General features: G+C 37.2%; 1 protein-coding gene across 3 annotated transcripts in view; it reads right to left on the minus strand.

Moving 5' to 3' along the window:
* Positions 1-12,552, minus strand: part of ARHGAP15 (Rho GTPase activating protein 15) — a 329,153-nt gene that overhangs the window by 59,085 nt on the left and 257,516 nt on the right. For all 3 annotated transcript variants that reach the window (XM_062004816.1, XM_062004817.1, XM_062004818.1), the window contains exon 12: positions 1,953-2,087. In XM_062004816.1, coding sequence (XP_061860800.1) covers positions 1,953-2,087 — 135 coding nt within the window. The remainder of the gene's footprint in view (positions 1-1,952; positions 2,088-12,552) is intronic.

A 12,552-nucleotide genomic window follows, 5' to 3' on the forward strand; every position in this document is an offset into this window, starting at 1 on the left:
TGCGAAGCATGTCTGAGAGTGCTAGCATTTTCTTCCTAGGAATAAACTGTCTTAAAATCCCTCTATAAATGACTGTTCATTAGCCTATCAACGTGTATAATGGCTCTCAAAATCATAATAAGAATTAATAATAGTTCAAATAGCAGAAAGGGACATTAATTTCTCACTCATGAATATTAATGCCTCAGTAGACAGTCTCTTCCCGACATGCTTTCAAATTCTTAATTCTCAAGTCTATTATCAGCTACCTGTTATTACTACCACCAAAAACTTCCCCACCAGACCACCAAAAGATTTCAAAGCACCCTAACTTCATTAACAGAGAGGAGAAGATATCACAGGGGGGATGAGATCATGGTGTCCCAATAATGTTCTTCAAAGTACAGTAGTGTTTGGTCAGCCAAAATAAGCTCCAAAGGGCAATGAAAAGTAACAATAAGGGGTAGGAAGATTGTATTTAGCCTCAGATGGTGGATTGTCAGGAAGAGAAAGTGATAATGGCAGGGGATAGGTATGAAACACTTGACTGCAGAATAAGGTGAATAAGAAAGTAGGTGAGTGGCATGCCAGGCTGTGCCCTTTGAACTGACTGCATCTGCTCAAGGTACCACAACTCTTGCTTTCTGAGAGGACATAGCAAGTGGATGAAGAACCACCTGAAGAATATGTTCAAGTGCTGGTGCTCCAATGATCATCTTATCCTAACGCATCGCAGAAACTGAAGCTAACAGTAAGAAATTAGTGGTTTATCCCCTCTTAGTGCTGCAGAGACTATGTAACAGGAACTTAAGCTCAAGAGCTGATGTTCTCCACCTAGTTTCCATGTGCTCTGACGGGAGCAGAAAGTGAGCTGCCAAGAGTAAACTTTCAGGTAATGCATTTCTTTACGTTGTGTGTTTAACTGCACCGCATCTCTAAATAACCAAGAAGGGAAGGATCTTGTGAGATGTATTTAACCTCATTATATCTGATGCTGGGTCTTGAAAAGCTTTAGTTAAACTAAAGACTCTTATGAATATAAAATCAAAGTGAGACGTACATTAAGGGTTTCATATTCTCTGACAGCTGCGCATGTGCACACACAGCTCTCATTAACAGTAATGGCAAATCTGCATGCCCATCATTCAGAAAATACATCTCTAAGTACTTTACTGGGTTTGTTGTGTTTTTTCCTAGAGATTTTTCTCTATTGGATCTTTAATTAATCTCCTACTAGGCTTTTTCCCTTTAAGCTATTCCTCTCCCCCCACCTTTCCAAAGGGAGTAAACCCCCAAATCACTCTGGTTTTTAGTCAAGTTTTTCCAAGCCGACACAGTTTTACAAAATGCACCTGCATATATTAAACACAGAGAGGGTTTGCAGCACACAAACCACACAGACACGTAACAGAATAAATGCCTTGGACTTTGAAAATACGTTTGATGCCTGCCAACATTAAGGAAAAAACTGTAGGAAAATAAAGCAAAGGTAGATATGAAAATGAGCACAGGAATGTTTTTGAGTTCCTTCTGTGATCACTGCAAGGCGAGAGTCTGCAGCCTTGTGGAACAAAACACACACATTTCATTCTGATTAACATAAAGACAGCCCCTTCTTACATGATTCACAATTATTAGTCTCTGTCTTGTGTTTGGGGATATATGGATTACCAGCCTAACGTATTTTGAATACATACACATTTTAATTCCTTTCCTGGACCGTTTTAGGCACTGCAGTTAAATCGCATCCACAAAATTTACAGATCAATAATTTGATATTTTCTTTTCTCCAGTTAAACAACTAAAATGCTGTAGGAGATAAACAGGCAGTCAAAAACAGTAAAAGAGATAGGATCACGGATAATGGAAGGTAAGTCAGATTTGAGATGCCTCTGTTCTTCTATTTTCAGGTTGATTATTATTTTTATATAGCAGGCTATTTCTCTAGCTTCTACTGTATCTGATGTACTTACTTATCGCCTCCACAAACTGTTCAAAGAAGCAGTATGGGAACAGCGGCTCAGGCAGCTCTCTGAAAAACATCTTGAGTGCTCCGGTGACAACGTGGATGTCCTCCCACTGGCTGTCGTCCAAATTCAGCTTCTCTTCTGGGAAAACACGAGGAGAAATGGAACAACTGGTTTTAATGAAACAATTACAAGACACTAATTATTATGTTAATGTTTGCCTACTATCATCAGCAACCGTTAACAGCCTTCTGCACCTAGAGGTTTGGTGCTGTGCATGGGTTTTTTTTCTTGTTTCCTTTTTTTTTTTTTGTAGGAAGAGAACATTTTCAATGGAATACCATCTGTAGGAATGCAGCTAACAAAAAAACAAGAGACACAAAGAGACGGTACCATTGACACAGTATGTCAGATCCATTTATTCCCATAATGCACCAGTATGAAAATTAGCATCACAGCTCAACATGATTCAAAGCTATTTGGTTTTGAGGCCGAGGGGCTAAGAGTTGCCAACGATGGCCGGCTCAAGGGACCGGCCTAAAGGCCTTGCTGAGCCAACAGGAGACATATGCTAAACATGGCAATAGAAAATGAGTTATTGCTTTACATGTGTTAGCCTTGCTATGTACAAGGGAATAATGGGTAACGCTTTTCTCCTTTTTTTTTTGCCTGAATGTAATGTCAGCAAGGAATAGAGCACTGTGAGAGAAAGGATATTAATTCCTTCTTACTGCTTCAGAAATATTTTGTTTGGTTTTCATCTCTGGGAGGAAGATTTGCCCAGCAACAATATTAGACAGACCCCTGTTGGCCTACCTAGGCTATGCAAAGCTGTCAAAAATGATAACACACGAAAGACAAACCACAAGTGCTTACAAAACTGGTTTGCAAACAGGAAAAAAAAAGAATAATGTTTTCTTTTGAAGCCTGACTGAGCGAAGGAATTTAAATATAAAGGAAATTAAAGGCTAAAATGGAGTTTCTAATCAAAATAAAACAAGATTGGGCGATTATTCTATTTTTTTTCTTTGGTTTTGTTTTTGCTTTTTAATTCTAGTCATCTGATACTGTTAGGACATAACAAACAGTGAGATCATAATCTGTGTCAAACTCTAGGAAAGTGCAACTCTTTATTACTCCAAATTAAAACGACACACGCTTGCTCCAAGTTCTGTTGTTCCAAAAAAGAGAGTTTGCTTTTTTTTTTTCACGTGTCATCATCCTCTTTATTGTAAAATTTCAGTCTGAATGCAAGTCGGGGGCCAACCATGAAAACTACTGAACAAATTTAATGTGAAGCAACATAACCCCGAAATGTTTTCCTAAATGTCACTGAAATTTCATGTTTAGTAAGTCAGCTGGCTTCAAGAGCAGCCTCGTTATTGAACTGTTGTTAAACAAAATGGTAAAATTATTGGAGACACATTGACACCCACAACTCCAGATCTCTGGTACTTTAATGCAATAGTTCTCTCACTATATCCTTTAGTTTTGGAAAGAAAATCTTATTCAAAATGGAGTCGTCTTTCAACTTTTATTTAAGGGATGTTATTAAATGGTTTCTAAATTTCTGGATTTGGGAAACATATACAAATCAAGGAATGGACCCAATTCCTTAACTTGGGGTTATGTGAGACAAAGCTGGAACAAAGGCAGACTTGTGCATTTCATTTAGTTGTGTTGCTTAGTTCTTTGGTTTCAAGTCTGTCTTATATTTTTCTTTCCCCTTTTATTTTTTTTTTTCCATTGAATTACCTCAATCATAAAAGTAATGATTTGATCTCAAATGAGTTACCAGAGGGGATCTTCTTTAGACTCTGAGATCATATTTGATTGATCGTATTTCAACAATTAGCCTTTTATTTTGCCACACACTATTGAACTAGATCGACAGCATCTTAGCAGGCCAGCTTTAAACAGTCAACTGTTAACAATAGCATCAAAAAGAGAGACCTGATGGGGTTTACTGTCACTTTAAAGAACAGGGTGGGTTTTCACATTGTTGAAATCTGTCAGATATTTTGAAATGTCCCTCTCACTATGGTGCCACACCCCCTGCGTGCCCTTATAATAAAATTGGTTTTACTCCTGATTAAATCATTTTCTCCCTACCCACTACCATACTTCTCATAATGGACCTGTGTGCTCTACAGCTGGTGTTCTTCCCATGGTACCAATTCTTACTTTATCTTTTAAGCACTTTGCTGCTAAGATCTCATGCAGAGTGCTTATGTTTTGTTAAGAGCTTCATTCTTAGAGAAATAGCTTAACACATGTTCTAAAAATGTTGTACAACTTATTGCTTAAAACACATTTAGAAAATGTATAAGTACTGTAGCTTTGGCACGGAACTTTAAGTAGAAACCTTAAAAAAAACCCCAACTTGTTTTTGCCATGCATTTGTCTTAAATGTCTAAAGTGGAATGCTTGACTTCTAAGGCTTTATAGAGACTTATCTTACCAGATTTTTGCACCATTTCCAGCTCTTCAAGGAAACGTGTTAGGAATGTATCATCGTGAAAGCAAAGGGTGTCAATTTTCCCTCTAGCAATAAGAGAGTTTTTAAAAATGTTTGCTAGAAGGAACAAATGCCAAGTCAAAAAAAAAAAAAAAAGAAAGAAAGAAGAAAGAAAATAGAAGTCCATTCAGTGCAAGACTCTCATTTAGTTCCCACTGGTTGGAATCACTCACATAGCATGGCAGTAGGGCCATAAACAAACACACACATGCATTTCAGGCTGGGTTTGAGAGGAGGACCTGACTTTTTGACTTGACTCAGACATATTTCTTATTGGGGTGTTTTGCTTACATAAAGATTAAGTCCCAAATCTGGTATTTAAACTTGACAGTCAAGGGCTGCTTTCAGTCAGGAGATACTGTATCTGGGAAGATGCTCAAAATCTCACAGTCCTAAAAATTTACTTTAACTTGTCAGTAATATTTGATTAGTTCAACCATCCCTGCCAGTTGATATCATATATCCTAGATACAGACAAAAATATGCCCAGAAAATCCCATAAAAATTATGGTAATACTCAGGCTGAAAATATAAAGACCACATTAAGGAAAAAAAAAAAACCATAGAGTGGGCACTTGTCAAAGTTATTAGTTTAAAAAAATCGATATACAATACATTTGTAAATGTGTGTTTTACTGAGTTATTATTCTTAGAAAAACAGCTTTTTCAGTAGTACCCATTTTTGATGGCACTCACAATATCCAAAGCAGAACCAAACAGGAGTTCAGCTTTGGTTGAAGCATACCATTATAAAGTTATTTTTGTTCAAAAAGGAAGAAAGTAATCTATGACAAGATCAGATAAAGAAAAAATCAAGCAAGGCAGTACAGAGAGTAGAGAGTTTTGAAAGAAAATGGATGTGGTTCTTCTAACCACATGCTCTGCCTGGTATGCAGCCTAGTCTTTCAGAGGGAAATAAGAGCCATTTGAGAGCCTGGTTTGTTTGTATTTAAGATAATTTATATGAGTATTTTCCCAACTATATACTGTCTTTTGTGCATGTTGACATTAAAAGGCCAGAGCATTTCAGAAATCCTGCTTCACTTTTAGGTATTGCACATTCCTCCAAGTGGTCATGTGGATGACCTCAAATCACATGGAAAGCACTTCCTGCAAATACAACTGGCAGAGCCTGGTCTGCTATGGAACCTGTGCCCTCAAAACTCTTTCTAAAGGCTTTGGTGAGACATGTCTCACCGTGTCTCGTAGTGTAATCAATTTGCTAACATCGTTGCCCTGTCCATCATCTCCCTGCTGCGTTGGGATGGCAATACCTTACACAGAAGGCAGTTGGATACAAGAGCTGCACCTCTGCACTTCCCCATAAACCTTTGACATTCAGTCTTTGATCAACCTCTGGTTCCAATGTGTGAAACCTCAGAACACTGGGGTCCCCATCCCAGGGGCTGCTGCACAGCATAGTTAACTGATAACATTAAATTTTCCTCCCCTTAAAATCTTTGAGGAAGAGCTGGGTGTGCACAGTGCATTCCCAGTTGACTGAAAAACTTGGGAAGCTTGGCAGACTCCCTCATCCCAAAACAGAGTTTATTAGTGAGAGATCCGAAACAGAGCCCTGTGGTTGAAAGAGGAAAAGGAAATTCTTCTTGCACATACTGGGAATACACAAACTGTCCAGTACCAGTCCTCTACTTTCTCAAACTTGAACACACCTCTTAGGTCTTAATTTTTTAATAGTTATATTGTTTAAAAAGAATTTGCTGGTCATTCATGGCCTTCAATTGGAAAAAAAAGAGAAAGAACAGACTGAAGCAGAAGTTCTTCACTTGCATCAGTATGCTGCTCCATCACTAAATGCCTTTGTGAGGGCTGTTCTTGTAACTGACAGCACAAATATTAATTTGTACACTGAAAAGCATTTGTGTTTGGTAGCTGTACCTGTATTTTATCAGCCATAGCTTCTCTGATCACTAGTGCAGAGACATAGCAGCCTTCTTCAGAAAAAAACAGCTCCTTTCAAAGCCATCACACTTAATTTAGAGCAGTAATAGAGCACAGAGTTGTCCAGAGACACGACAGCAATGGGATGCTGTGAGGTGGTGAAGGCTCTTGCTCATCATATGACAAGGACCTCATCTCTTGGTGATATGCACATGATGTTTAGTTTCCTCCTCCGCCAGTAAATCTGATCCTGACGTTGCATTTTTAGATACACACTCCAAAGTGCATGCAGTCCCTTGAACTTTGATTAGCTAGCATAGCAGAAGCCTCAACTCATGCAAAGCAAAGATTTTCTTCATTCAGCTAGGTTTCTGAAGGTTCCCTCCCAGCTAAACAATTCTTCCTCTCTCCCTTACTAGCTTTGGGAGGTCTATTGTCCTGCCTGCACACAGGGCCTAGTCCATCACTCCCAAGAGTGCTTAAATGAACCAAAAATGTTAACCAAGCAAATAATGGAATTCTGTATACAATATATCTCAGAGCAGCTTCTGCTGAATCCATCCAGTGCTGCTGTTGTTGAATTGTTAAGGCCATAGTCAGCAGAAGAAAACTTGCATGCATTACTTCTCTGTTAGAGGAATATATCCTTTTAACAGAAAACTTAAGCCATGATGTTATAATATCTGAGCATTTGTTTATTTTTGGAGTCCCAATTCCATGGAGCTCAGGAGCAAATTACTGAGTAACTTCAGATAAAAAGTAGAACATCTCCATATACATCCAGAGTGCTGTTTATTCCAATCCTCTGAAATGATGGTTCACTGACCCGGGGTCAAGCTGGAACAACCAAGTACTGCTAACTTAAATCTCAATCTGTGCCAGAGAAATAAAAGATTTCTGTACTTGGGCACACTGGATCATATTCATCCTCATGTAATGCCACATAAGTCCACAGAGTAAGAGAGGGATGAACTATCTCATTGTTTCTGTGAAAAAGATGCACTACATTCAAGAAGTTCAGATATGGCACATGTTGAAAACACACAAAGTAGTTGAAAGGTTTAGAGAAGTAGTCAGCTAGCGACGCCTTTGTGTTGTAGAGATTTCTGTGCTATCTGTTCCTATTTGAAACTGGATTTATAAAAATCAGGGGCACTGAAAGGAGAACCCTTTTGGTAGCCAGAAACAGATAGCATCACAAAGATACTCCTAATACATCGTTCATTGCCCATACCTGCTACAGAGTTAGGTGACAGTGATATTAGTTTTGACTTAGCACATTCTGTCATTGTGATTTGAAGCAATAATTACAGTAATAGGATTATAATTACAAGTACTTTTAAAATTTATTAAATTTATATGAATCAACTATTCTATATTGGAAAAGGTATTATTTGAAATATAGACTATTTGCAATCAAAATGAAGCTGAAAGTTCCCTAAGAATAAATACACCACCTGCCTACAGATCAACATACTTCTGTGAGATTCACTTGGAGGTGACTTGTTAACAAAGAGTAGGAGCAGGCATACATAGCCTGAGCAACTGAAAACTGCAGGGCCAATGTTCCTTCCTTCAAGGTCAAAGAAATACTCAGATACCTCCAAAGATTTAAAGAAAGAGACAAGAAAAATGCATAGCAGAATTCCGACCCAGCTCATACCTTCCCACAGTGAGGAGGTTTATCAGCTTCAGAGCACCAAGGTTGCCCAAGTACAAGGTTGGGGCTTGGCAGACTTTCTGCAGCTCATAGAAGTGGAATAGCTATGCTGAGTGAAATCTACATTTGTCTTAGAGTGGTAAGATTATGTCCTATAATTCTCTGTACTTAGTCATTGAGCAGTAACTTAGCTTCTTCCTACAGTCAAAGCACACTTTTTTTTGTTTTTCTGTTTATTCCTCCCTTTTTACTCTAAACTAGACTAATGACTTTCTCATTTCTCTCTGCCAGCTAATGGATACTGCAGAACACAAATGTTAAATACTTGCCTAGACCAAGAGCTTGCTTTTCATGATATATTTCACTAATCAAAGGCAAAAGCCCATTCTGAATTCTGTTTTCGACTTGATCTTCCCTGCTGAGATGTATGTTGTGTACACATGTATTAGTCAAGGTAAATATCTCCCAACTTCAAATCTGTTATTAATTTTGCGTGTGTGTGTGTAATTGGTCTCCAGTAAGCTTCTTTACAATCTAATTTCAGAGAGTTTTTCTTTTTTTCCATTTACAGTCGGGTGTTTTATCAGAATTAGGTGTATCAGCATCCACAAATCTACATTTTAAACAAATTGAAGGCTCTCAAAGTCCAATGCAGAGAGGAATTGGACAATGACTCTCTGTCCCACTTCCATACTCCAAAAATACGTTCATATTTGTATCTTTTTAATTGTACTACTAAGAGCACTTTAGGATTCTGTCATATAGCTCTTCTGTTCTTCCCTTTCTTGCTGTTTCTAACAGTGCTTCTATTTCCATTCTTGTCAAAAGCCTTTTCATAGTCCAAAAATCTGTACACAATGTTTTGTAATATTTGGCAGACTTATCTGAAACCTAATTCACTGCCTTCTTGTGATTCATGGGTCATAAATTATTTCATATGTAATGTACCCCAAAGGGTAAAATATTCTTTGTATTGAATTTCAACCAGACAATTTAAGGGGGGGAAAAAAGGAAAAAAAAAAAAAGTATTTTTGAGACACTCTGAAAAGATCTGACCTCAAAATATGGTCTAGTGTGTTATCTCCCACAAATGGTATCTCAGTATCATTTAGTAAATATGAGATTTCAACATGCAACAAGTGAAAACTCTCTTGCTTCAATGTGGGCTTGATATGGACAACTTTTGCAAGTTGTAGAAGCAAAGTAGAAACACAAACTATATAACAGTGGATCAGAGTACTGATGCATTGAATCAGTCCTGTCTCCAGCGACTGTTAAATTGAAAGGATCTGTATGAAAACAAGTCAAAAAACAAGAATACAACCCAATCCTGACGTACTGCAAGTAGCCAAAAGTGTTGTTGGGACTGACCTCAATAACAACAAGCCCGTGCTGCTATGAGTGAGTTTCAATAACCAAAAGAAATAATTAACAAAACAATAAAGATCATTATGACTTCCTTTATGTAAATGATTTCCAAATGTAAATAGATCAAAGCTTAAGCTAAATTCAAGCAATTCCTGTAGTCCACTTGCAATACTGAAAGGGGACATGCATGATTCATTTACATTTATAAGGATTATCAATTAAGTTAGTTGATTGTTTTATTAGTAAAATAGAAATGCAAACAATTCTAAAAATGTTATTAATATATTCCTTGTATCTGCAATCACATTTATTTTAATGGGACTGTTTACAGGAATAAAAGTTACCCATACATGTATATCTCTGTTCTCACATACCAGTTTGTAAGATGTCCAGAGAAAAAATGATGAATTTATACTTTCTTTGTAAAGTCTCTTTGAAATAGACCAGCTGAAACAAGTATCCTTACGTGAAATCAGGTATATATAAGCTCTATAAATGTCAAGGACAAAACACTTTATTTTGTATAAAATTTATCTTTCAGTTCACTAAAGTCAAAACACTTCTGTTCATCAAAACTTTTATAAAGGACTGTTTCATAATATGAATCCATTTGGATTATCTGACCAAAGATAAGACTTCAATGGACTTACTATATCATTCACCACTGTACCAGTGCCACAAAAGGGAATTACAATTAATTGGATTATGTTGGTCTCCACCCGCTGATTGTAGAAGAGAAAGTCTGAAACTGTAACTATTTCAAACGGACCATATCTCTCATCAACCATGGGATTTGGGCTTTAATTTACCAATAAAGCTTAATTTCTTCTCTATATTCTCTTCTGGTTAGGAAGAGGTCATTTAGGCTCTTTATTGAAGTTATTCAAAGAGAAAGGATAGTTTTGTTAACTACTTCCAAACTGGCACTTTACTATTTGCACCTTTCCTTTGGGCATTATTTTCTCTATTAGCAATAACGTGAATTGTCCTGAAAAACATAAGGCAGAGAACCCAAGCTTGCATTTCAGTCATAAGAATAACTGATGTTTCACTTCCCTGAGCTCAGTTCATGAAATTTTGGCTGAAATTGATAACAAATTGTCACATTAGGTATCAACTATGTGATATGTGACACTATAGAGGACAGAGTACGCCACTTCATGTCATGTAGGTTCCCACACAGACAGGAGGCAGTAAGAGTTTTCAGTTGGAAAGCTGCAGATAAAGGATTGTCTTTATGGAAAGTTACACTAGGAAAAGTAAAGGTGAGGTTATAAATTTGAAACATTCAAATGACTTATTAGCTTGGAAATAGTTGTATTCTACAATGCTGGTAACATCTATTTTAGTTAGTGTCATACATGTTAAAAAACAACAATAATACTATCCTTGTTATAGATGTCCATGTATATAGGTCTATAGATCACATTTCTCCTGATGGTCCTGCCTAAAAGCTGATAGGATTTTCCTTCATTATCCTTACTGGAAGCTTGTTTCAGTGCCTAATACCTTCTAGCTACCAGCCTAAAATATTCAACTTTATATACTTTTTTAGTAATTATTGTATCAGTAATGCTTGCTTTGATTTTTTTTTTGGTCAAACTTTCACATTCAGTCTAAGAAATAAAAAGTCCTCAGTCAACTTACTTCAAAACCATGTTGCTTAATTCACATTTGCATTACTTTTTGCTAATATCTGAAGCTCTAATTCCATTCCCTGGATATTAGCGGGACTAGCTATGCTGTTAAAGATAGGAACGCTTCTAAGTGCTTACTGAATCAGGGCATATGAGATGATAATTGTATGTGTTTAAAACAAAACTTTAAACAGGAGGGGATTATATAAGTTGCTAAAACAAATATATCTTCAAGTGCACTGAAGGACTTTGAAAAGTCAACGAAATGTCCTTTGATAATAATAGCACTAATAATAACATGAATTTTCAAATATTTTTATGCATTTTCAGAGTCACATGTTGCCCTGAATAGGGAAGATTCTTGGTAAGTACATTTTTTTTTTCCCCCCAAGAAATTAATCAACTTCAGAGCTACATCTGCTTTGAAGCCACACCAGCTGAGAATCAGATACTGGAGTACGTCCTGAGCCAGGCGCTGCTTAGACAGAGCGTTTTAGCTTCTCTTGTGCAGTGCCTGCTTGCAAACCTTGGCATTTTTGTGACAATGAAAACAGTTTTTGGTTAAGGAATATGATGCTTTTGCAAATATAGAAGCCTTAAGCTGTGTTCATGAGGTTCATGTAATTGCTTGACCGGTGGAATGAAGAGCTGCGTACACAGAAATGTTTGAGACCTTGCCTAGGTCTTTATAATAAAAAGGTTGAAATTTCAAGGCCAGCGTGGGCTTAAGAAAATAATTCCATGTACCTTGCCACACGCAATCCCATATGTACAGCTCTACCTTCTCTTCCTGTGCATCAAAAGAGACATAAATACCTTGGGGGACACGTAAACATATTTGGCAACATTTGTGCCTCCTCCTTGGCAAAAAAGAGGTGTAATGAAACATGAGTGACTCAGTGGTATGATGTTTTCTGTTTCCCACACACACCTCAGTCTTACATGGAAGGATGAGGCACGGCCTCTCATGCACCCACCAAATGCTTTCTAACATCACACCTTTTCCTCCATCTCATGAAAGCATTTTCACTTGCTCCAGGTGACAGGACCCAACACAGATTTAAGCATTTACAATATGTTTGTGACTACCTTTCCCCCCTTTGCAGGGTTTATCTGAATGTGCATTCTAATTCTACTCTTTCCAATTCCTCTTATCCCACTTAAATTTACAGGCTTCTCTTTCAGAAGAGAAAATGTATGCTTTGAAACAAACTTTAAACTTCCCAGTACATGGATTTTTCCTGTTCTTCAAACTAGTCGTGCAAACGGACTTGTAATAACAGGAGGATTTCAACATTAAATAAGAGATTTTCACAGTTTTGGTTCCTTGAGATAAATTCAGGTCTTTCCCACAAGAAAGACAGTAAAATATTGATTAGAGTAACTTTTCAAATAAATGGAGATTTATACTTCCTTTTGGATACAGAATCTTAGAAAAAGTTTCAAGGCAACACACAACAAAGCAGTTGACAAGAAAGATAGCATCTGCTTTCCTGCCTATTCAAGCTGAAGTTTTTCATT

This window comes from Colius striatus, chromosome 11 (genome assembly GCF_028858725.1).
Source record: "Colius striatus isolate bColStr4 chromosome 11, bColStr4.1.hap1, whole genome shotgun sequence".
In the NCBI taxonomy this organism is placed as follows: domain Eukaryota; kingdom Metazoa; phylum Chordata; class Aves; order Coliiformes; family Coliidae; genus Colius; species Colius striatus.